This window comes from Hesperophylax consimilis, chromosome 15 (assembly GCF_061612785.1).
Source record: "Hesperophylax consimilis isolate HC1 chromosome 15, BYU_Hcon_1.0, whole genome shotgun sequence".
Lineage (NCBI taxonomy): Eukaryota > Metazoa > Arthropoda > Insecta > Trichoptera > Limnephilidae > Hesperophylax > Hesperophylax consimilis.
Genome location: NC_142850.1, coordinates 29,014,716 through 29,041,613, shown reverse-complemented (window position 1 = coordinate 29,041,613; position 26,898 = coordinate 29,014,716). Strand labels below are relative to the sequence as shown.

Here is a 26,898-nt window from a genome sequence, read left to right as displayed (position 1 = left end):
GATGTAATTTTAGATTTGATACACAATATACACAATAAAAAAAATGCTAAAACTAAAAATTTCACATTTCTTCATATAAAAATAACTCACCTGCTAATTGCTTTTCTGACTGAGCTCTCTGCTTGTGAGGTAACTAGAACAACAAAGAAGAAAAAACATTTTAAAAATCACTTGAAAATGATACCTCCTTCAACAAAAAGATACAGTAGACTAGAGAAAAGAGCTCAAGAGAGAATAATAGAATAATATCAGTATCATCAATTTTTTGTAGTTTTATTCCTAAAGTATTATATTAAGCTGCTACTTTATTTGATACTTAATTGAAGAAATAATAAATGTACGGTTTCACGATGAAGTTATACAGTCGCGAATTTAACGTACGTACCAATATTACACTCCCAGAAATACACACGGACGGAATTACACATTGAAGACATTACACAAGGAGTGAATTACGCACACACTTCTTACAATAAAATCGTGTGGAAGTTTATTCCAGGTTTTTGTCCGGCTCTCCGAAACCACACTCACCTGAAAGGAGATCCGATTCTACTTAAATATAAAGAATTGTCCTTTACTTAAAAATATTAACGACTTTTATGTTAACTGTGATTTCAGTTCTCTACGATGACAACAGAATTGTTCTTAATCTTAACATTAAAGACTTTTTCAATAACGGTTTCAGTTCTCTCGGATGACAGCTAAAAAGACATTATTTTAAAGGTTAAGGACTTATCCTTAAGAAGAACAGGAATCGCCCTTCTGGTGTGAACTTTTGTATCTTTTGTATCTACTTCCTATAGCTGATGACGTAACTGATCTAATAGTTTTCTCTCAAGAGTTGGAATTTTCTGGAATGCGCAGTTCTTAGAGTAAGCAGGAGATATTTCACGAGATAGTATTTTATACGCTGTGGTGGCGGATGTATTTAATTGTTTAGAACGTACGCACGATAAATCTTTAATAGTTTATTACTGGACTCGTTGCTAATGCCCGTTAAATTGATTTTATTACTTCTTTATATACCTTATCTATAAACTATTCCCTGTTACAATTATTATTACTACCGTAAATATTTAGCTTTCCCTCTACTTTATTGCTTTATTTATTAGAATCATCAGACTCTAAGTGAATGTGTTATTTAACTTCCTCATGAATGGCTAATGCTATTCTACAGTCTGGTAGATTTATGCATATTTAAAAAAAACAAGAGAAGTGAAAAAAACCTTCTTGCAAAGTTTTGTATTGCTTTAAACAATTGGTTCCTGAACCAACCCTGAATTATAATGATAAAAGGCAAGAAAATTCTAAATAAGATAAATATTTATGTTTGATATTTTAAAGCAAAAAGGAATTTTTTTAACTAAATAATAGCGAAGAAGAAACTCTAATCCAAACAAGGAAAGGTGTGGTATCAGAATTAAAAGCTTTTCGCAAAAATCTGATTTGAGAAATACAACCTAATGGAAAATCAAACGGGTGTTTTTTTTTAAATAAGGCATTCAATAAACGATTTCGTAATATATTTTAAGAAATAGAAAAAATGAAAAGGAGAGAGCCTTTTTATAATGGATAACCTTCGCGAGATAAAAAAAAACTTAAGGTATTAATGGCATTACTCCCAAATGTGTAGGGAAGTTGTGAGATGGAAAATAAAGAATTGCCGACAGAAAGCTTTTTGCTTTTTTAACTATACACCGAACAGTGACAAGCAGCTCCCTTATGAATAGCTCCCATAAAGGCTACGAACAAAATCACTTTGTTTCTGAGGAAATATTTGTATGCCTATGATAGGCACCATGAATTTTAATTATTTGGGCGACATTTTTTTGTCCCTAGCCTTGTTTGAAACCTCAGCACTGTTTAGCGTGGCAAATACAATAAAGCACCCTCTTGAGATACATTTTTGCAAACAAAAATATGGACTTCGTATTCAATTTGGTACAATTTGCTCACCTAAAATAATCAAATAGTTAAAGATTATTTTAGGTGAGCAAAGCAGAAATTCAAATCCTACTTGTACATCGGATAAATGGTACATGTCAGGTTAACAGGACTGATGCGCAAAATAGAACAATCTGTTTAAAAAAAAACATTCGAAGGAAGCATACACTTTGTGGTGTGACATTAAATATTAAATGAAAAAACACAATTTGTAATCCACCACTTTTATTTTTGAATTAAAAAAGATTACCAAGCGGGTTTCGCTTTTCCGAAGATTCTTCAGGGCTTATTATTAACTGAAACTGGGCTTATTATTTAACTATTAATAATAAGCCCTGATGAAGCACGGGAAAAACTAAACCCGGTTGGCGATCTTTGTTAATTTAAAAATAAAAGTGGTGTATTACAAATTGTGTTTTTTCATTTAATATTAAAAATAATTGTAAAATTTCATCTTTGGAAATAAAGAGCGTGATTGAAATTTTCTAGAAAGAATTATTAAATTATTGATTACATTTGTAATGCAATATAGACATATTATAATGCTTTAGGTGATTTAATAAATAAATTGCTTTCAACTTACAGATTCGTTGTTGACTGCTGTCCCTTCTCTTCGCAACAAGCCACTGTCAATCACTCTCCGCCTCAACAAGGCCGGCACACTTGAACACTTATTTCCCAAATCTCCCGGCATGGGGGTCATGGAAATCTTCAGAGAAGCAGAAGAAGGGGACGGCTGTTCTCTATTGGTCAGCATCCCCACAAAATCTTTAAAACTTCTCGAATCATCTAAACAATCACCGGATGAATTTGGACTCTCCGCATTCGCTGGAGAAGAGTACGGAACATCGAGGTTTAAACACGTTGGACGCACTGGTCTGGCGCTCTTCAGAGGGGAATAAACACTTGGTATCGAAGTAACACTAGAATCTAATACGGAAGCATCATCAGTTTCTTCAGCAAGATTGTGGGAACTTTCGATCCCACTGGAAGACTGATTGCCTTCGTTGTATTTCTTCTTTGAGAACATGATTCTACGCAGTGAATTCTCACTCATGGACGTATCATAGAAGGAGTCTTCCAAGAGGAGATTCTCATTTGAAGAGTTGCAGGTGTGGTCCGATACAAGGTGTTCCATGTCTTCAGGTGAGACAGTTTGCGTGGTCACATTCTCCCTTCTTACCCAGACATCGTTACCCGAAGAAGCCTTGAAGTATTGTGGATGACGTGCACTTTGTCGTCTCCGCAATCTCTCCCAAGTCTCTTTCCTCTTGCACTTGTTTAGACCGCTTTGTCCTGTGAACAAAAAAGAGGATATGAAAAGTGTTTCGGAGTTATTTGAAATTAAAATTCCTCGTTATTACATTGTTAATCGTTTTGATGAACATCAAAATACTTTTGAACTTCTAAATTACTTAGCATAAAGTCACGGCCTACAGCTAAAAATATAAACGTAAGGTGCCTCCGTCAAGTGCGTTGTGTTTTTCTAACATTTATTTAATTCTATTTCTGCTGAAACGCAGATTTATCAACGAAGTTTTCCCGATGATTAAAATTAAAAGCATATTTAAACAAATATGTTTAATCATTTTTAGTAAAATCTTACTTTTCTTATAAAGTGAAACAAAACTTGCACCCTTTCTTAAATCCCTTCTACTTTCTCTATAACAATCTTTGTATATACAGCCCAAACTGTTATCTACTTAGTAACAGGATCTAAGGTAGCTTTCTATCAAAGAACCCAATGACGAAATCAGTTAATCAATTAATCAGTTAATCAGTTAATCAATCTACAGAGCTAATACAAATGATTACGAAGGAATTAATACTTATGGAACTCCAAGAAAACAAATTTTTAAAGTTTGCATGATTTGTAAAAAAAAAATAATTAAATTGTGAATCAAATATTCGAAACAATCGATTAATTTTCAATGCAGTCAAACTAATTACGTTTGCCATATGTTTGAGATTTACATTAGTTTCTAGGCAAGTCGCAATGCCAAATTGTCAATGCACTTAATCAATGAAACCACATGAAGCTAATCACTATTGGCTTATGCACATTACTTATGCTGGGCGTAATGGCTTTGCTCTCATTACTGCAGTTTCACTCCCAGAGCAAGCCATTCAAGTACAGCGATTCAATTTTTATCAAAGATAATTTTAAGACATTTTTTTTAACATTTTTAAATTATTCTATTGACTTTCAAGATCAAATGAGTGTATTACGCGTTGATTCATTAATTATCGGTTTTAATTTAAATGATTTGTTGTTATTTCAAGCTGCAAAGCAACGCTTGCTTCGTCCCTTTCCCATAATTCGTATCTTGGGTCGCTCTCATAAATGTTTGAATAGCAGCAGCATTAAACTGTGTTATCAATTATTATTTGACATGAAGTATACCTATATGGTGTAAAAGTGACGTACCTATCCGATTTACATTATTCAGTGATTTCTGACGTAATTTGGAGTAAAAATTGGTCTCTTTAGAATAATATTTTTTGTTGTTGTACTTTTTAAAATAAATAAAAACGAAATTCTTTCTCGTGTCGTCACAAGCCACTCAGCCGACTAACCGTCCAATCCCCCAAAAATTGAAATATCAATAGTTTTACTGATGTTTTTATTTGTAAAAAAGTCACAGAAGATCAAAAAGTATCCATTTCAGTGCAATTAATCTAAAGAAACAGTGGTAAAAGAAAATCAGGAAAGACTCTCTATAATTCAATAAAATTAACCAGAAGTAGTACACAGAAATGGTTGCTTTATAATTTAACAAAAGTAACCAGAAGTAGTACACAGAAATGGTTGTTATATTTTTGAAAAAAACTGTAATTTGCCGAGTTTTCATTGAATAATACGAAAAATCGAGGCTATACTTAATCACAGCATTTCAAATATTTTAAAACACGTGACTTGATACTCAACGTCTACAACATATCATCTCTCTTATATGATCAAAAGAAAAATTTTATAAGGAACCCTACCTTTCTCTTGATCCTTCCTTCCCCTGGGCGGGGGTGACGCGGTCCCTATCCCCGACTCCTCCCCCGTCCTGTCGACATCATCCCCCATCAGCCCTCCGCTGAGCATCCCCCTGTCCGGCCCCTCCCCCTCGCAGTCCTGCTCCCCGGGCGAGCGGCGTACTCCACCAGTCCTGGGCTCGCCGGCGCCCGACGATGATGATGAACGGTTGTCATCGTCGACCGCTGCTTCGTCGTCGGAGACTGACGCGTTTGTGGAGCCTGGGAAAATACACATCATTAAAGATTTTTCTAAGACCCAATTTTTTCGCACAAATTCAGGTATAACAAAATTATGAAATGGCCATAAAACGCTATTTTGTTTTTTTTGACAGCTGAAAGGTTTTCGTTAAATGCCGATTCTAAGTTAGTTTTAGCTTTTTAACTAATTGTGATCAGCAAAAGAAGACAACTAGCAAGTTGTTAAGCTTTTCAACTTATTACTATTTGATCTGAAACGCACCTATAATCGGTGTTTAACGGGGACCTTTCAAATGTAAAAAAAAAAAACAAAATTGCGCCAAATGGCCGTTTGATGATAGCGTTACATTTGAATTTCTGCGAAACAATTGGTTCTTGGAAATATTGTTTTTATGTTTTCGTAATTTAAAGTTACAAGAAGCTAATCTCAAAAATAATGCTACCCTTCAGTATCCGTTTATATAATTTTCCCACAAGTTTATTTAAAGTAAAAACGTAATAAATACCACAGTAATATCAGCGTAGTTGTAAATGTTTCTTGAAATGCCTTTAGCATTATTTCGTGAACAGATTTGACTGGCACAGTTAGGTATTTCACAAACTTTATATTTCTCTTACTATTTGTTTACAATATATCCTAACAATATGTTCCAACAGAGGATGCCGTTATCTTCCTGGGGCCAGCGAAGCCCAAATAATAAAAAAAAACAACCAAGGCCAACCAACACCAAGGCTTTTTAGTTTCAAACGAGGAAAATGTATTATGTAAGGGCTAAGGGAGGGGAGAATGATCGTCAATGCCTAAACTCGACCTCTCTGAGTGTCTTTGAGAAATACATTATAGAAACCCTGTCAAGAATAAAATGGCTTGCTCTAGTTTCGTTTCCGATACGGGTTCAATAAGAGGTATTTTCCGATTCACGCTAAAAAGGCTCGTCATTTTGCTATCTTGAGCATTTTGGTACTGTATACTGTATCAGTGTACTGTATTAGCCATTAGTTCTAGTAAGCGCTCGTAAGAAAAAAAACTATAGTAACTAAGTTGGCAAGTCTTGGAATCCGAACAAATTGCTGCGCTAATTAAATGTAAGACAAAGCCTTAGACATCCCAGGAGCTTTCTTATTAATTTATTACCACTGTGCTATATTACTCAGAGGGTGTGTTATATCGGTCAGATGGGAAACGTAAAATACTTCCTTGTTAAGCTTAAATTTCAAGGCAGCGTTTATGAATATTTAGGTTAAGCCCAATCATAATATTATACTACGTATTTCATAATATGTATTTGCCAACACAATGACTGCCATAAATTGATGAAAACATCGCCGCTGCAATGCAATGAAACTGATGGCAAAATAAGATAGTTCGCATGAACAGAGAGAATGGTGAAACCTTTGTAATTTCCCGTGAACGCTTTTTTTAAACGTTAATAGCAATAAAGCCAACACTTTTCAGAGACATTAGAAATGTACTTCCGCATGTTGTGAAGTGTGATAAAATATAATGGGGAAAGAAACGTTGGGAAATACATCCACAGGGTCCTTATAAATTCCACAGAACTGGTCCTGTCCCAAAAAAAAAAGTCGAACAAATTTATAGTATTAACATGACATGACTAGTATGGTGTAATAATGTTTCACATAAAATACAGAAGAAACTAGGAGAAGTGACATTAAGGAACAAAATTTTTAAGGAAAATGTGTCCATGGGGCATTTTTGCTCGATTTAGCATTTACTTTCCGATTAGCGCTAATTTGAAGTGAAAAAATATGCAGAGGAACGGCTGCAGGGCTTTTTTCATACAAAACATATTGTTTGGATCAAAGGGTGAAATTTTATTTATTTAAGTTTAAACGCGATTTTTCTTGATATTAGAGGCAACTTTGGCAATAATTTCTGGGTTTACAGTAATTCTCGCCCAACCTATTATTTCAATGTAATGATATTTTACGGTCGAAATTTTAATTTACGTAAATCGATCGTTTGGATTTTAAATTTAAGCCCATCTCTTTTATTTGATTTTTTTAAATATATTCCGTTTGGTTGGAAATTTTGGCCTCAAATCTAAAATTAGGTTTTGTGTGAAAAAGGCTGAGCAACTGTTCCTCTTAATAAATTTAGCAGTGATAAGAAGGAACAAATGCCAATCTAATTAAAAACTTGGAGAATAAGCCCCTAATGATTATTCTAAAGTTTATCCCTAGTTGAGTAGGTGAGTAGATCGCGCCGTGCCTTATTTATTCTGCAGTTAAATAATAGTCCAAGAACTTGCACGATGGCAATAATTGCTGGTGGCTAGTTACCTGAAGTTTCGAATGTAAGAGGTCGGTAGCAGATGTTAATTGGTAATCGGCTAATCCTAACTGTTAAATGGCTTTGTTCTCTGACTTAAGATGTATCCAGCAATAGCTGTGGAACTCCTATAACCCTTTAAATATCAGGAATCCAAATTCGTATGATGTTTGTGGCCAAATTTGGTCTTCCAATAATTAAAGGGAAACGTGAGAGATGATCTCTGGTCATGAAAATACTATAAAAAAGACACATAATGTTTTTTGAAATGTATGTCAAAATTATAACAAAATGCTGAAACGCTCTTCCTTATATATCCATTATAGTTTTAATTCCGATATCACGGAACACAAGCGGTGGCCGTTTCATACAATTTTTTTTTTGATTTAAGCAAAAATGCTTTACCAAACTGAAAAATCTTTTCGTATTATAAACATTATTTTTCAATGTCCATCATCAGGGCAGATGTGTATGATGGACACTGTAATGTTGTCTGAAACTTTGGCTAGAGAAGGAGTTAGCGCAACACGGCATAACACCCCAAAAACAAATAGCAAAAATACTTTTGGTCGTGAAAATCTTAAATCATATTATTTTTTAAGTTTAATTTGTAGAACATTATTTTAATTTTAAGTGTTATATTTGTAATCAAACAATTATTATTTATTTCTTCAATAATTGCAAAACTACTTTGTGGTGTCATTTTAATAATAATGTTTCCAATAATCTTCAATCCTATGGATTAATAGGGACAAAGAAAATTAAAATCGGTGACGTTTCCTTAATTACGTCTATTTGTATTATTAATTGTACTAATCTATATTTTTTACATTATCAAAATAATGTTAATACTTTTATCCAACGTAAAAAAAAATCTTATATAAAATTTTAGAATCCGGTGACTTTTTGGGTTTTTTTCCAATTTTGTCACCGGAGACAAAACTTTAATTTCAATTGTTTACTTAGTTAAACAGGTAAAGCAAGTCAAGTACCTACGTCTCTTGACATCCTATATATTATATAATGTCTAAATAATTATTTTAATTTTTTTTTTTTTTTTATGCTTCCGATTTTGTTGTCCGGGTTAAATCTTCCCCATAGGAAAAACTAAACCCTTCCACTCACTTTTCCACAAATGATCAGCTAGTCAATCAACACTATGTAAGTGCATTATATAAGTAAAATAAATACAAAACAATACAAGAACAACAACACGTCAATTTAATTAATTATTATTTTTATTGATTGGAAATAACAAACATTGTTTAATACATTATTTTGATAACATTTTTTATATTTATAATATTTTTTCAGACGGTACTTATTCGTCTAAGCTTATTGGTCTATTTTTCTGTTTTAATTTTCGGTCGGTTATGATTATTTAATTAGTATTTCATTTAAATAAACCATTGTTGTTATTAAATAAAAAGACAAAAAATAAATTTCTCACAAAAAACTATTTCTATAAGTCACAATTTTGTTGTGTTTTAAATTATTTAAAGGAACCGTTGGAAAATATTTTGTGGCTAAACGAAGGTCCCTGCTGCCTACGATCCTGCTGTTTTTAACTGTTCATTGGTAAAACTGAGTCACCGAATGTCACTAAATAATTAAAATGTAACGCTGATGTTCATTCTAGAACTGTGACGATGCTCCGAGCAATTATAATTTTAATTACGGTAAACGAGAAGTATCTGCAAATAACATTAATATAACGAGCATGACATTAACAACCGTCATTATTGCATTTCGCTACGTACATTCTGCATAATGTAAAATCATATTTTGTGAGTCTGCAATGAATCCTATTAAAATTGGTGCAATTTTAAAAAAACTAATATACATTACAAAATATTGCTGCAAATTTTGTAAAATTTCATTGGCTCTAACTAAAAAAAAAACTTCGATAATTATGAAAAGATTTGCTTTGAAAGTCTTCAACCTAATATAAATCATGTTGTATCCTTATTTCAAAGGAATCTAAGCAAATCTCGACCACTTATATCAAATTTTTGTTTTCTTTCATTAATATGTATGTCAAACTACAAAGTGACTGCTTTCCACCAAAACAATTTTTTTCTCATATTCATATGGAATATAATATATTATGATAATATTTTGATAATTTGTATAGTGCCGTTTTTATTGAAAACCACCTCAAGAGCGCTGTACAAATATTTATTATATTTGTTCAGTGATACCTTATTACTAATCATAGACTAGAGAAACTATCATCACTTTATGGCTAATAGATTGCATCCACCAGTTCGTCGATCACTAATACAAAATTATATGTACAATTCTTTTAACAAATGAATGTGATGATGTTGCGTTAGAATGTTTTGAGGCTTTTGTTTTTATTTTTTGTGATACTCTCGATAGATTAAATCCCTTGTTGTATTTTTCCACAAGAATGTGAACACCAGAAAAAAACAGCCAAGTATAATTATTAAAAGGACAATATTTCAGTATCGGAGTCTCTCTGATTTGGAAAACTTGAACGAAATCCTGTACTCACAGGTACGGATAAGATTTTTCCAAAAATACCGAAACATTAAAAATTATCTTTACTGAACCATTAAAACGGCCACCATCTTAAAACAAAAACGGAACATCACATGATTTGCCTTCCCGCTTTAAGCAGGAAGTTTAGTTAGTTTTGTTACCAGTATTAAACAGCGACGAAGAGCATTCCGAGGCCCAAGTGCAGCTGGAGGACCGAGAGAGCGGGGGTGTCCCGTGCGTCTGAGTTTCCGCGTCCTTAATGAAACCTCCCGCAGTGGAGATACCTCCTGCGCCAGCGCTGCCGGTGACGTCACTTATCTCCCTGACATATTTAGGCTGCATGGGCCCTGGAGAATTGTCGGTGGAAATTCCCTGGTAACAAAGAAAAATTATTTGGTTAATTGGTTTTGATAATGTTTCATTTTTGACAAATTATCGTTATTTTTATATATTTGATGATTGTTTATTTTTTTAAATTTTCACTAATTTGCATGTGGGAATATACCTATGTGTGGTATGTTTTTGATTTCACTAATATTTCGGAATACAGAACTAAAAAAAAATAGGCACATCACATGTTAATCCTACAGTACATGCAGGGTGGGGAAATTTAGGAAAATGGAATATTTTTGATAACAAATTATTATTAGCATTAATTACTCGCCTGAAATATACATACAAATTGAAAATATCTCCCGAGTTAAAATAAATGCCGCCAACGGACCACTGAGCTACGTCAGTTTATTTATTCCCAGGCCAGTAATTATTATAATTATGCTTATAATAATTTGTTATCCTTTGTGCTATGAATAAAAACCTTGTCTTATAAACATTAATTTATCATTAAAAAATAAGAATATTTTTCAATCTCAGATCCACTCGAGAATCATTGTTTACTATGTTACTACGGTACCTCTTATAATAACTTTGAAGTTGTGTTTCCAGCGCCAAAAATGGCAAATTTAAATATCCCATTCAGTAGAAATGAACATTGAAGAAAACAGATCTCGTATAATAAGTATGGAAGGGAATCGTCATTTATTACCTACGCGTGAATAACTTCCTGTAGATGTTCAATTTGAATTGCATGTTCCAGTATCAGTGTTGTCAACAATAAAGCTCTAGTGCTGATTGCAGATAAAGTCGTGACGATGTACATTCGATATTATCGATATTGCAATTTAATGTTGAACTGATCGCCATATGGGATACACTCGGCTATACAGGGTGTTAAGGGACGTAATTGACTTATTTTAACCAGTGATTTCTGACATTCAATCAAAAAATTGAAAAAAATTTATTGAAAAATCAGTAGGTCAGTTAGAATTGGGGTAAGGGGTTGGTCGGTTAATAGGCTGAGTGCCTAATGACAAAATGTGGAAGATTTATTTTAGCCAGGATTTGAAAAAAAAAACGTAATAAAAAGTCACCGGATTTAAAAATTTATTTACACTTTTTACTCCGAACAATGTCAGGTATTACTATTTAAAGTAATTCAAGTACGTCCCTTTGTACGATATATACAAAGATATAGTAACAGATGTTGTATTGTGAGTAAGAAATATGGGATGGATTTTATATGGATAAAACTAGAAACAATAAAATATCGATCGTTGCCAGTCTATTCATAGAAACCAATATACGAGTGCGAACTTAAATGCATAGAATATGAACGTTATTTTATAACGTTTTAACCATACGTAGATATTACGTTTTCTAGCTAAATTAACAAAAAATAGCAGACTTTTCATGGATTAAAGCCATTTTATTAAACGATATTATAATATGCCTATAGTTAGAACAAATAATCGAGAGCAACATCGTCAGCTATCGGAATGTTGAGGGAACGAAAGCGCAGTTCAGCTTCTAATATAAAATGGGTGTCGTAGTTCCACTCATAGAATATAGAATAACACGAGGAATGCTTTGTGCTAGTGATAAGTAAATAATAAGTGATAAGTAAAAAGACCTGTGCTATGCATAAAAAATCTTGTCTTAAACATTAGTTTACCAAAAAAATAATAATTAATATTTGACAAGTTCTAGTATTTCACCAAAAAATGTAAACAATTTGTATCGACGCCATCTAGTGAGAGAGTTAGCACTTACAATGCCTTTCTCATATAAAATAAAGTTGGTTGTTTTCAGGTGAAAAAATGTAAAATGCAGTAATTGTTGAATGAAACACTAGTATATATTGAATTATTTCGCGGATAAGAGATAAGCCGCCATAGCTCATTGGTCAGAGCTGTCGACTCGAAGGGACACGGGTTCGAGTCCGGTTGGCGTCATGTATCTTTTATCAGGAGATTTTTCAATGTGGATGAGTGTTTCAGGCGAATAATTATTGCTTGTAAAATAATTGTTACCCTTTGTGCTATGCATAAAAAATCTTGTCTTAAACATTAGTTTACCAAAAAAATAATAAGTGATAAGTGATTTAAATATTTGGCCAATCAAGACTTAAGTTTCCAAAACAAAACTGTGTTTAAGAATTTCAAATGGGATGTAAATCTACGAAATCAGAAAGTGTATGTTACATAAGTCTCTGGGAATTCGGGCTAAATGGAATATTTATTTCGAATCAAAATTGCGTCGAAGGCACTTCTAGTGTTATTATTTACCGGTTTCACTGGTTGCTGAAAATGACGCTATATTGATCACCACATTATTATTGACACACACATATGAGGATTCCTTTACAAAAAATAATTTATATTCATAAAGCAGGGAAAAATATTACTGTTACATTTTTTTTATTACTTGGTTGGTTTGTTTGACCGATATGGGAAAAACCTTGTCATAATAACTCTTGACTAATGATTTATGACAAACATTCAATGTTAAGATGTGTGGCAACCATTCGCTTTTTCTAATGCTGTAAACATAATGAATTACCTCGCCGAGATTACTAAATAAGCTAGCAAGATGATTATTTATTTTTAATTTACTGCTAATGTACTATACTAATCTATATTCAGACAGGTGTGATTTCTACTATCATGTCAGGAAAATCAGATGGAACCCTTTTCAAAGAAAGGTGTATTAACTATATATAATATTCAGACAGTTGTGATTTCTACTACCTTATCAGAATAATCAGAAAGAGCCCTTTTGTTAAAGAAATATTTACTAACAATAAAAACAATTAAAAGCACTCTCCGGGTAATTTTATCAGTAAACAGTGAGGTTTCCTTTTTTAGTATTTTTTCGGTAAACAAGGCTAAAGAAAATTTATGGAGTCGGATTATAAATATAGTGCTTATAGTGCTTCGAGGAATTTTAACAAAAATTCAAGAGCTGATATTTTAACTACCTAGAAATCGATTTACTCAAAACAAAAAAAGTCATAGATACCACGAAATATCCATTAGAGAGATCCCCATCATTCTACCTATCGGCTACCTCTATTTCCACCCTTATCATCATTTTATGCGATACATTGGTAAAAATTAAAATTTTCTACTTTCTCTACCTTAATCTACATATTTCAAACTACCATCTCCCCGCGTTGCATAACTGGAAAAAAATTGTGTTATTTTATTATTTGAATGATAAACCATAGGGAAATCTTTTGTATCCATCGATTCCAATTGCAAATAACATCTAAGTAGATTATTTTTAGCAATATCATTACGGGAAGGAGAGTATGAACGTAAAAGGTCACGGAAATAATTATTATTGTTCTTCCAGAGGTATAACTAGATTAATACAATTGCGTACATATGACGGTTCTCATTTCCATTTTAATTAGTTTGCTCTGCAATACGGTGGGGTGACCAGCTATCAACTTTTGAAAAGTTTCATAAGCCCTTTGAAAAGTTTGAAAGGTTTCCGGAGGAAATCAGTTTTCTCTACTATCTGTTTACCGCCAGTGTTTATCAACAAACTGAAGTCGTCAAAGATGGAAACTAAATGGGTATTCCTAACGTCCCACTTTCACAACCCTTCAACTTTTAAAGTATTAATGTATTAAAGTGGATAGAAAGGGACGCTTAAATGGTTTGGGCATGTAGAGCGAATGAACGAAGGAGTGTAAGGAGAATATATTATACGAATGCGAATAGTAACAGAAGTCGGGGATGTCCGAGGAAGACATGGCACGATCAATTGAATCAGATACTCGAGTCGGGCCATGTAAAGAGTCAGAATAATAGAATAGTATGTATGAGACGATGTATGAATGTGAATGAGGCAAGAACTACGTGCCAAGACTGAGTTGTTTAGCGGTACGTCATCTCTGCCTACCCCTGCGGAGAAACGGCGTGATGGTTAGTTAGTTAGTACGTATTAAAGTTTGATTGATAATTCTCCTAACTTAATGTTTAATATTATTTCCAATGTTCAATTGAAAAACAATGAGCACAATGGCGTCATCGCGTTGAATTTTCACATTTATATATATATATATATAACAAAACTTAATAGCTTATGATGGAGGTGGCTTTACTGATTCTTTAACATGTTTACAGCGCAATATTTCCAACTGCCGGGAGCCAATGGCATTACGGCAACCACAAATTGGAGTATTTTATGATTAGGAAATATCTTTCTATTCATATCTGGTCACAAACGCGGCTTAAGCAGTTGCAAGGAATGTTTTGATTTTTAATGGTCTTTAACCAGGGAAACATATTACTATGTTTCAACATATTCTTATGCTCCTCTCTAAAATAATAAAAATAATAATATTTGGTTGATTTTTAAAGCGTCTTTTTTGTGGGAAATCACCTCCAGGGCGCTGTACGAATATTTTTTATTATTTATTAACCAATAAATTAACATACATTTTTTTTGGTATAATCCACCTCACTAGGCTGAGCCTGTTCTGAGGTGGCGGGAGTTTGATTTAATTTTAGATAATGCGAATTTACATAGAATCAAAGATGTAGATAAAAAGATATACATAAAATATAAATAAAAAAAGATATATAATAATTAGAAAGATAAGAATTTTAAAAAGAAAAAGAAAAACATAAGAAATAATGAAAATACATATAAATGAGTGAGAACAGAAGAGAAAAATTCAGGCGTGGAGTGTCACAATTTATGGTATTGTAGATGTTATCTGTCCGCAGTATACAATGCCTTTGTTGACTATCCATGTGTGGATTTTGTGTCTTATATTTACACTTGTTGCCAGGTCTTTAATATCTTTTTCCATTAAATTGAAAATTTTTGGGGCCAGATTATGAAAATGTCTTTGTCCATAGGTGGTATTTATCTTCGGGGTCATGTGTTGATGTCTGTTTCTTGTTTCGTAATTGTGTTGTATAGTATGATGGTTAAGTTTGTCTTTTTAGTAATATAGAGTTATAATTTTTATGTATAGTTGCTGTATGTTCAGTACGGTGAAGTTCTTAAATAACTGTATTGTCGAGAATCTGTAAGGTTTTTTTGTGATAACTTTAATTAAGGCTTTTTGCGCTTTGACAAGAGGGTCCATATTAGTTTTAGCAGCACCACCCCAACCAATCATACCGTGAGTGATAATTGATTGGGCTAGTGCGTAATATATTGTTTTTAGAGTCTTCGTTTGCATTATGTTTCGTATGTTCTTAAAGAAATATATCAGTTTTCTAACTTTGCCCGCTGTTTTATTTATTTGTTCTGTCCATCTGAAATAGTTGTCAATGTAAATGCCTAAGTATTTAATTACCTGGGTTCGTGTTAATGGGTTGCATAGGCAGTTGTTTTTAGATGTGCAGTCATGAATGGTTAAGTTTTCATCGAGTCTTGGTTGTCGTCTGGGATCTATGCTAAATGTCATGTACTTTGTTTTATCTATATTTAGTGTCAGCAGATTATTGTCCAACCAATATTTAATCTTGTTTATTCCTTCAGTTGCATTTTTATATACACTTGTCCAAGAATCCGAAGTAAAAACAAGAACAGTGTCATCCGCAAAGCATATAATATCTCCACTTATGTCAAGCTGACATAAGGAATTAATATATAGTAAGAACAGGATGGGTCCTAATGTACTTCCTTGGGGAACTCCGTAAGTTATGTATCTATTTTGGCTTTTTATATTGTCTACTTTTAGTGAGTGGCTGCGGTCAGTTATATATGATTTGAACCAGTTATAAGCTGAATTTTTAATACCTATGTTTTCCAGTTTTTTAAGGAGGATTTTGTGGGACACTGTATCAAAAGCTTTGCTCAGATCCAGAAATACCGCAATGCAACTTTTTTTTTGGTCAACATTTTTTAGAATGGTCTCTGTTACTTTTAATATTGCATCTTGTGCTCCCATATTCTTTCGAAAACCATACTGGTTTTCTGATAAGATTTTATGTTTGTCTAAGTAGTCTACAAGTTGGATTTTTACTAGATTTTCGAGTACTTTAGTGAGCACATTTAAAAGTGAGATAGGCCTGTAGTTTGTGGGATTATTTTTGTCTCCAGATTTAAAAATAGGCACTATGTTTGCACTTTTAAAATGGCTGGGGAATATACCGCTAGTGATACTGAGATTACAGATGTATGTGAAGGGAAGAGCAATTTGATATTTTATTTCTTTTATAAGTTTCGTGTCAAGTTTGTCGAGTCCAGTCGCACAATCGTTTCTCAGTTTGTTTATATGATGTATTATGTCTTTGGTTTGTAATGTTTTAATTCTAAATGTATTGATATCTGGGGCAATCGTGTTGTATTTGTCAGCAAGTGTATGTTCATCAGTGTTCATTTTATTCAATAGTTTTCGGGCTAATGTTTGACCAATGTCTGCAAAGTAATTATTTAATGTGTTAGCAATATCAGTCTGGTTATTTATTATTGTATCATTAACTTTTATTTGTTTGATTTGTTCTGCTGGTTTCCTATTTGTGTTGTTAATTTCCTTTACAGCGTTCCATAATACCTTCGGGTCTTCTTTGTTTTCTTCAATTTTTCGTCTATAATATTCTTCTTTGGTTCGTTTTACTATCGATCGGCAGATATTCCTGTATTTTTTGTAGTAATTTTGGAGCCTTATGTTATTCGGCGAGTTTGATGCCTGTTTATGTAGTTTATCGCGCTTATGTAAACATTTCACCAGGTTGTCGTTGATCCAAGGTTTAATTTTTTTATTTTTGTGGACCAGCGTTCGGAAGGTTGTGTATTTTATCACATTCACATTTATTTGTTCGGTGAAAATCTTCATTGCTACATTAACATCTGTTTCATTTAAAATATTTTCCCAGGTTATGGAATCAAGAGATGATCTGATAGAGTCATAATCTGTGTATTTCAGTTGCCTTTTCTTTTGTTGATTTTCGTTTTTGTCGTTATTTTTCTTGGAAAAGGCTATCATTGTAGCAAAGTGGTCAGTTACTGTTGTATTTATTATAGTTGCAAAGATATTAAATTTTGTCCTGACATAAATATGGTCTATACATGTTTGCGATATAGGCGTGACTCTGGTAGGCAAGTTGATAGCAGAACGAAGACCGTAGCTTGCAAGAAGACATTCATAGTCGTCAGCTTGGTGGTGCCTGTCTCCAATTATATTAATGTTCAGATCTCCAGCTATGATGCAGTTAGTGAATTTGTTATGTTTTTGAAGGTTTTCGTTCAGTGAAATAAGGAATTTTGATATGTTACTATATGAAGGAGACCGATAGATAGCGATGATGACAACAGAATCAAGACATTGTATGCACACACTGTTTGCTTCTAATATAGTAGTGGGAATCATTGAGCCAAAAATAGAATATTTTGTGTAAACTATCACTCCATCACTACGGTTTTTGTGGTTTTTTGATGAGAAAACATCGTAGCCTTGTATGTTGGGCGCAATGAAGTCGTCATTAATCCAGCATTCGGTAAGGATGATGACATCAAAATTTATTTTTATTTGTTCTAAGGCAACTAATAAATTATCAATATTTTTGGTAACACTTCTGATATTTTGATTTAGTATTTTCAAGCAGTAATTGCCTTTAAAATGCGTGGATACTTTTGAGGCGTCGAGAAAATTAAGTGTGTCTATGTCAATAATATTTTGCATTTCATTTTCGATTCGTTCATGTATATTACACCCCATAGTTTATTGTAGCAAGGTCTTTCTTGAGGGCCGCTATGTACGCCGGGCAGTTATCCCTGTCACCAGTTGAGTGATCAGCAGGTCTACCAAATTTAGTGCATGTCGCGCAAACTGGTTTTGCGGTGTCATTTGGGCAAGACTCACGGGTGTGGTTTTGTTGAGCACAGTGACCACATGTAGATTTCGTTTCTTTACAATATTTGTAAGAGTGCCCTATCATGTGGCACTTAGTACATTAGAATATATGATACATTTATACAATTATCTATCTTATTACTAACTATTATCCATTTATGGCTAACAGGTTGCATCAATTGCATTTGATTGATGAACGTGATGCTAGAATGTACATATGTTATTATTATTATTTATTTACGTTTTATACAGTCAGAAAATATTCAGTACCATTCTTACCTGGTTGGTCACTTGAGATAACACTGTTTATTGCTTACTAGAGAAATCTGGACACAATTAGAATTGGAATTGGACATAATTGTGGGGGCATATTCTAAATTCGATACCGTTTTAAACATCCCAGAATTAATCTTTTTTGTTTAAAGAAAAGTTTAGGATTTGAATATTTTCCGTTATTTATTTTAATAATATGTATTTATGTTCTTTAATGAGCGTGTTTAGGAAAGGAAAAGTAAATTTTATGCTGAACGGTACCAGAGTACACATTTTTGATCAGAATTCATTTTCCTAAATGTGATCCATCCCTTGGTATAAGACAGATTTCGAATAATGTAAATCTAATAAAAAAATTTGATTAGGATGTATTATAGGCGATATAAGAATGCTACTCTCAAGTATATTAAATGTAAGGGTATAAGTGCTTAAAAAGAAAGTTTTTAGTTTAGACCTGAATTCTTTGGGCATGTTATACATCTTAGTTCAGGAGGAATTTTATTCAAAGCCTTCAGCCCAGATGCTCCGCAAGCCCGATCACCAAACTTTGTACTTGGCTTGCGGTTAGGTTTCATCAGTCCGCCTACTGCGTTATGCGCTATAGGCTATCGTCATCCCAAAAACAATAGTCAAAATTCTCAGTGTCAGCTTGGATTCAGATTTTTCGTTTAAAAGTCAAATAAATAGGACTGTGAGTACCGGTTTTTTTCCGCCTAAGACAACTCAAGTCTATCCGAAAAAACCTTCCTACAGAGGCAAAAAAACGACTTCAACTCCAGCCTTCCAAAATACAAAGCTGACAAAATTCAATCAGTGTTTAATGCAGCAGCACGGCTCATAACAGAGATCTCTAAGTAACTTTTACTGGCTCAAGCGCCCTGAAAGAATACAAATAGTGGTGGATGGTGTTTAAATCCATCAATGAAATGGCCCCACCCTACATCTCTGAACTATGCGTCCCGGAAAACAGTCGGTTGCTGATCTAAAAGGCAGTCAACTCTTAGATCAGCAAAATCATCACAAAAATAATTTTCTTCCACGTATCGTCACTCCAAGTAATATGAGGAATCACTAGCTAAAGTAAGTCAAGTATTGTGTTTTTCTAACTAAACTTTCAGTGGCATATGCTTGCATAGTGGACACCCTGGAAAAGTGAATAGAGACATCCGGCACAATACAGACTCAAATGTGAATCCGTTTGAATTATTTAATTCTGCCGGGATGTGTACTCAACTTCATATGATCATGGTACAAACTAACACACTACAGACTACCTATATCCTCGGACGAGTGTCCGCAGAGGCCATAATACAAAGTTCATAATGAAGGTTTTTAATTATGAAAGTTATTTAGATACCGAGAAAAAAAACAGTTACTATGACGCAAGTACAACAACTAGGGTTTTTTTAAATATGTCGCTATTTGTTAAAATAATGTAAGAGCTTGTTGGGCCACGTGTAAAAAATATAAAGACTACTTGTGCAATAAACTAAATTTGTCTTTTGACCGTATGGAAAATCAATTGTAGATCCTTGAATGATGTGCTTATCCCAGATTTAAAAACCGAAATTTTTAAAATATGCCTGAAGGTACGTAACAAATAATTTTGCTTTGCTTAAAACTATTGTATGCAACAAAACATTAAAAATACATTTTGATTTGATTGACCGAGATGACATAATAAACTGAAGGTAAAAAACCATCAATTTGTGAATCATCACTATTAAAATAAAGTTATTGGCAAATACATGGTGAAAAAACAAAGTTTATATAAATACGTTACCTTGTTCCAAAAAGGATTTCCTCCACGTTCTTTGTCTTGCTGCGATTTCGTTCCTACACTCTTGTTCACATGGTTAAAATCTTGAGGTTTGTTATTATTTACTCTATCTTCAATAATACTTTGCACTGTTTTGTTATGATTAGTATTGTTTGTTTGCGAAAGACCATTTTCATAGCTCTTTCTCAGGTTGTTGAACAAACCCGCTTTAATTTGACTGATGTTCACATTAACTAATTTTCCCAAATCTTTTCCGGTCTTGTAGGGATTTTGGTAATTTAAATTTGATTCACTTTTCGTGGGAACGAATTGAGGAAAATATTTGTTATTGTTGGTAGGACTAATGACTTTGTCATTATTTTTGTCTAATTCATACGAAGAGGAAGCTTTTGATTGGACTTGTACAACCTTTTCTTTGACTTTGAGTTGGGAGCTTTTTGACCAAGTAAGATATTCGTTATTCTTGTTCTTTGGGGGAAGCTGTGGAGAATTGTTGAGTGATTTTGATATAAGGATCTTTCTTTTGACAAGTAAAGGCTCTCCATAAGTCACCAGCTTGTGTTTTGGTAATTCGGGGACTGTGCTTCTGCGTATACCCAATGGTTTCACTATTTGAGGATTGGAATCCACCAAATCCTTCTCTGGTAATGAAATTACCCTTACAAGAACAGCATCACTGGGTGAAGGATTCGTCAAAGTTGAATCGTTTTTCTTTGACTTATGCAAGAAGTTCGACAATATAGCTTTGGAAGGTGTCATCTTGTGATTGAACATTCCGTATCCAGACCTTCCATCGTTAGCTCTTCCATTGACGCTAGTCGAACTGCCAAGGCTGGCATCTTCCAATGACTTGGACCTGGAATCTGTATTATTAGTGTACATCTTATTAGACTCTTCCTCATCAGAGTTGAAGACGTCATCATAGTCCGGATCGGACTCCGATTCGTCTACTTCAAAGTTGAAGTGAGGCATTTCTCCGGTTTCGTCTAGTGACAAATCTAGCAATCTTTTAGAAACTATTTCATTGAACTCGGTCAGAAATCTTTCGGAAAAGTCATCACATTCTTGTTTACCTTTGGATATGACTGGTACTGTTTTCACTACGCTATTTTCGATATTCTCTTTGTATTTTTTAAGGTTATCCTCATGTTTTTTGCCATTGTGAGTTGCAAAACCATTCTTTACAATAATTCCATTGCTTATTTTTAATTCATTTTGACTAGAATTGCTTCGATTGTGTAGATTGGTTAGTTTGATATCCGAATCAGAGCTGTATTTGATTCGACATCCATTAGTAATTTTTGGTTTTGTCCTTGGGGAAAAACTAATGGGTTCTCTGGTCTTCCATTTGTCGAAGACTTCTCCAATCTCCTCCTACAAAAAAGAAAGAAAATAAATGAGTAATAGCACAAAGGTATTCAAGGGTGGATTTAGGAAAATTAAATAACCAAGGACGCTTAAAATAGACAAGACTCAGCTCAGCTGCAAGGAATCGGTCAGTTGCAAAATCGGCTGTCTCATATCGTGATCAAGATATTGAGGATGTTTTGCAAGGTTCTGAAGTATATAAAAGGGACCTTCCTTATTTTTTAGCTTTGAAAGGAGAGCTGAAAATCTGGGAAGTGAAGAATAAATATTATGCCAAAGTCTCCAGCAGATTCCTACAAAATAGGCCAAATATTCGAACTCTGTGTCAATTGTTGTGCACGTTTCATGTGACTACTAGTATTTCCGAGCGATCTTTCTCTACCTTATGCCGATTAAAAATATATCTTCGCAGTAAAATAACAGAAAATCGAATGAATGTACTGGCTGTAGTGCATATCCATCAAGACGTTGCGTCAAAAAAGAAAGTTAACGAATCCAGTACTGAATATCTTCAGCTGGAAGCAGTAAAGAAAACTGTCGTTATTATGAATCTATATCAATAACGTTATATTAAAATTACAAGTTTATTTCTTACAGTTATTTTTTTATGTTGTTTGTTCATCCCAAATATGAGAACACTTTTTGCTGGTCTGACCCTCGTGCCCCTCCCATAAAAAATCCTGGATCCGCCCTTGGACGTATAAAACAATCATAAAATTCAGCCTACAGCAAAGTAAGCACGTAATAGTTTTGGGGAAATGATTCAAAAATCATTTGAACGAAAACAGTTAAATTATCACACTAAGAAATAAACAGGAGAGTAAATAATACTTCGGTTTCCGAAGAATGTTGTCTGTTGGAAGTATGCAGTACTGTTTTACTCTTGTACAACTGGTACCTTCCTAGATAGTAATTGTTAGCAGTAAATATCTTCATGCGGACAGACAGCCGTGGCCAGCAAATGTAGGGACATAATTTTTCATTATTTTATCCTCCCGGACGTGTAGTTTAGTAAACAAAGGATCGAGCGCACTAGGGAAGTTGTTGGGGTATTCAGTATGAGCCTGAATAGAGTATGGAGTTAGGTTATAATCTCGAATCTGCATCTGGAGTCCAATAAATCTGCGGGACATATCCCAGCATCTGACCATGGACCAGAGGGGGACAACAATACCGAGTCGTGACAACTATCAAGTGACAACTAATTGCCAATTAACAGACAACACCATCGATGCATCTCTCACCTGTGATGCATGGGCTCTAAAATAAAGAAGAGCTTGTCGGAAATACTAATTAACTACTCAATGGTGTATGTCACTGTTAACACCTAGTAATTGATACATGAATGAATATACGGGTCAGACGATATATCTATCCAGCCGCATCGTTCAAAGACTGAATATTTTCGAAAGCTTTCACAAATCTGTTGATTTTAAAGTAAAAATCAAACTCATTTATTCTGGCGTTTAAAATTGAAATTTACTGAAAGGTCATCTGATTTTAAACTTAAACAAAATGGTGTCTTGATAAAGTACCACAGGGAAACTCGAAACAACGATAACTTTAAATGTTACAATAACTTCAGTGATAATAACTTATATTCAATATTCAAAAATGAGTATGATTTTAAGTTTTATAATGTTGGTGAAAAATCACGGGATATTCAAATTGTAGGATTGATAGTTGCATATTAAAAATCATGACATAAAAATATTTTATAAATATATATAAAAAATATTCAATTTTACAAATTTATAAAGAAATACAGTTACATAACTTACAATTCAATTCATCGGCAAGATATCAAAAAACTATCAAAATCCCAAAACTTAATACAAAGCACACACAAAATACCTATCTCTATCTAGGTATAACATATTTTAACATCCTTCCATTATATCTAAAAAATATTGAAGATATTCAGGAATTTAAAATAAAATTAAAAAATTACCTAAAACTACTATAAAAGTGCATATCTTACTATTATTATTATTTCATTCAAATCTTGAAGCTGTATTATTGATAAATCTTGCCTATTTCTTACTTATCCCTTTGGTTTTGCTAATATATTATTTACTTACTTACATGATTCCATATAATTGAGCTAGGATTCACTCACCAAACACAAGAGCCTCGTCTCTTTATGGTGAGGAAAAGCTATTGTTATTTACCTTTATAACACTGTATAATATGTATAAATTCTATATTTATTGTAAAAAACATACAAATATTAAATAAAAATAAAAAAATTAAAAAAATACCTGACTTTACTTGTTAAGGTAAAAAATATAGATTTTAAATAGTCTGATTTCTTGACACATCAGTTCGAATTTTGAAAACGCAATTAAAATAGGTTTCTGTTAAAATATTAGTTAAAAGATAGGATTCTTCACATAATCAGTTTAATTTTGATAATGACTGTTAAATTCAAAACAAATCCGATTTCATTGAACAGAGTTACAATCGCTCACAGACAGACCCACAATCGAAATGAGTATGTTTGATTGTTGAATGCGAACTAAGATCTCATTTATTTTAACACTTACATCATTATTAACTTGTTAGCCAAACCAAATGGCCATTTAGCCCCATTTTTGTTTTTGAGAGTTAAAGTCCGTTTCAGTTTTCGAACAATTGATCAGCAGAAGAGGAAAACTGATGTTGTTAATCTTTTCAGCTTATTACAACTTGATCGCACTTAGAATCAGCATTTAACGGGGACCTTTCAACGTCAAAAAACAAAATGGCGCTCAATGGCCATTTGATAACAATTTCTATATAATAAAAAATAACAATGATATTATTATTTTTTTTAATATGAGTAGGTACTTGAACGTAGAGCGCGGTTTTACATCGAATGAAAACGAATTTTAAATTAAATTGAAATATAGGATATTTTGCTGATATTTTGTAATCCACGAATTTTAAATGTACAATTTCTATTTAGGTATCTACAAAATTACTTTAAGCCAATATCATGGAAAGAAATAAGTGATTATTTAATTAAAGAGAAGATAATACTAATAAATATAAAGGAAACATGAAACAGAATAAGACACAGAAAAATAAAACCCGAACCCAGGGTCTCTGATCTCTAATCCCCAGATTCTGGGTTCGGTTCCCAGTTGAGCTGTTATCTTTTTTATATTTCTGTGTCTTCTTCTGTAACATGTTTCGTTTACATTTATTAGTATTATCTTCTTTTCAGTGATATATTACATTGATAAAACCTTCAAAAGTTATTAAAGAATAGTAAATTTTTTAACTGCTGGAAATATAGCCATATCAAACTATTGAATTTGAACTTAAAGGCGATGCACTACGTAGTAATGCAAAATCATGTGTTTTTGGTTTGAAAATTTGGTCGCCTAGAAATGTTTCAGATGCTTTAATTAAACACTGCGAGTAAAATACATCTTGGCCTTTGAAATAATCTAGTATTTTTTAGATAAGTCTTTTTATAAAACAGAAAAAAATAATGTATAAGGCCTATGAAAACTCCTTTAAAGTTCGAAATCTCCTACTTACGAACCCATTTTCGGTTATGATTTTATTGTATAATGTGGCAAATTAAGTTATTTAAAAAATTAAATATTTTTGCCTGAACATCCACAAACTAAAATAAAAGGCACTTTTTTGCCATTTTTTTTTCTTGCATAAATCAAAACGGACGGATAGTGTTAAGCGGGAATTTAAACCTTATCGCCATCTACGTAAGGGGTGTTATTGATAGCGGCTCGATTTAAAATATAACACGACGTAGTGCATCGCCTTAAACTATTAAAATATTTCAATGTGACTTTCACTATAGTTCACACGCCAGCAATATAAACCAAATGGCGCCTAGAAACCATGTTTTGGCGCCTTATGTCCATCGTAAATTAATATCGTTTATTTTGTCTAGTCAAAATACCAGTTCATAATCTCTTTTGGCGTAATTTTGAAGCGCGTAATTTAATAATGGAGATTATGGGCATTATTTTGAGCAGATGCAAAGACGAATATTGCTTGCCTAAATATTTTCCATTATTGTTATTACACTTCACAAGGTTACCTTCAAACGTAATTACCGCCAGATTTTACTTGTTTTCAATGCAAAAGTAGGTACCGAATGACCGGAAGACATAAAAAAATGTCGTGCTATTACATAATACACTATAATAGATCAATTTTAAAGCAATATTTTAAAGTACTATTACGTTGGATGAAAAATATTTAGTTTAAATGACGTTAGGCGTCAACTATTAAGTGGAATTGTTGGGTGCCAAATATTAAGTAAGAATAACAAATTTTATTGTAAGCAATAATAAGTCGCCTGAAATATCAATACATATGTTGAAAATTGACGGGAATTGAACCCGCACCTTCTGATGTCCGTCAGGTGCTCTGGACCACTGAGCTACGTCGGCTTATTTCCAATCCATATGTTCTAGTACTTCAATCAACAATTACTGCAAATTATGTATTTTTAGTTGAGATTTAACTAACTAACTCACTAACCATCACGCCGATTCTCCGCAGGGGTAAGCAGAGAGGACTGACCGTTAAACAACTCGGTCTTGACACACACTTCTTGCCACATTCCCATTCATACATTGTCTCATATATACTCTTCTATTATTCTGACTCTTGACATGGCCCGGCTCGAGTATCCGATTCACTTGGTCGTGCCATGTCTTTTTCGGGCGTCCCCGACTTTTGCTACCATGCGCATTTGCATCACATATTCTCCTTACACTCCTATCTTCGCTCATTCGCTCTACATGCCTAAATCATCTAAGCGTCCCTTTCTTAATCTTACTCACTACGCCTTAATTATTTTGATTTTATTATTATTAAATAATAATTAACTAATAATGGTATAAGTTAAATGCTAGTTTAGTTCACTATGCACCACTTTTCATACACAAAGCTTCAAAAGTTTATCATACAAGATGGCTGTGAGACAATTCACCCTCTGTAGATATGGCTTCAATGCCATTCATACAAAATCGCTCTAATGTTCTGTCAAAGGTCCATGATCAGTACCAAAGTCTTTATCAACTGGACTATTGTGACCTAATTATTTTTATTGTCGTTAGGTCCCGGTAAAACAGTGATCCTGGGTTCTATTCGCAGTTATCGTTATCTTTTTTTTGTGCCTAGTTCTGTTTTATGTTTACTTTAGATTCGTTAGAATTATCTTCTTCTTCAAAGATATATTACACGGGTTTACAATTCAAACGTTAACGAACAGTTATTTCAATAAAAATGAATTAAATTTGTTTGTGCTAGCGGGGTAAATAAAAGTAAATTAAATGCAATTGTAAAAAGGTAAAGTTTAACGAATTTATTACGTAAGCTTAGTGA

General features: G+C 33.2%; 1 protein-coding gene across 2 annotated transcripts in view; it reads right to left on the bottom strand.

The window, feature by feature from the left end:
- The window catches only part of cv-c (RhoGTPase activating protein), a 605,856-nt gene that overhangs the window by 335,063 nt on the left and 243,895 nt on the right, over positions 1-26,898 (bottom strand). For both annotated transcript variants that reach the window (XM_089640430.1, XM_089640431.1), the window contains 5 exons: positions 20,185-21,555; positions 10,129-10,339; positions 4,933-5,190; positions 2,528-3,240; positions 91-133 (listed from right to left, as the gene is read on the bottom strand). In XM_089640430.1, the coding sequence (XP_089496556.1) occupies positions 91-133; positions 2,528-3,240; positions 4,933-5,190; positions 10,129-10,339; positions 20,185-21,555 (2,596 nt within the window). The remainder of the gene's footprint in view (positions 1-90; positions 134-2,527; positions 3,241-4,932; positions 5,191-10,128; positions 10,340-20,184; positions 21,556-26,898) is intronic.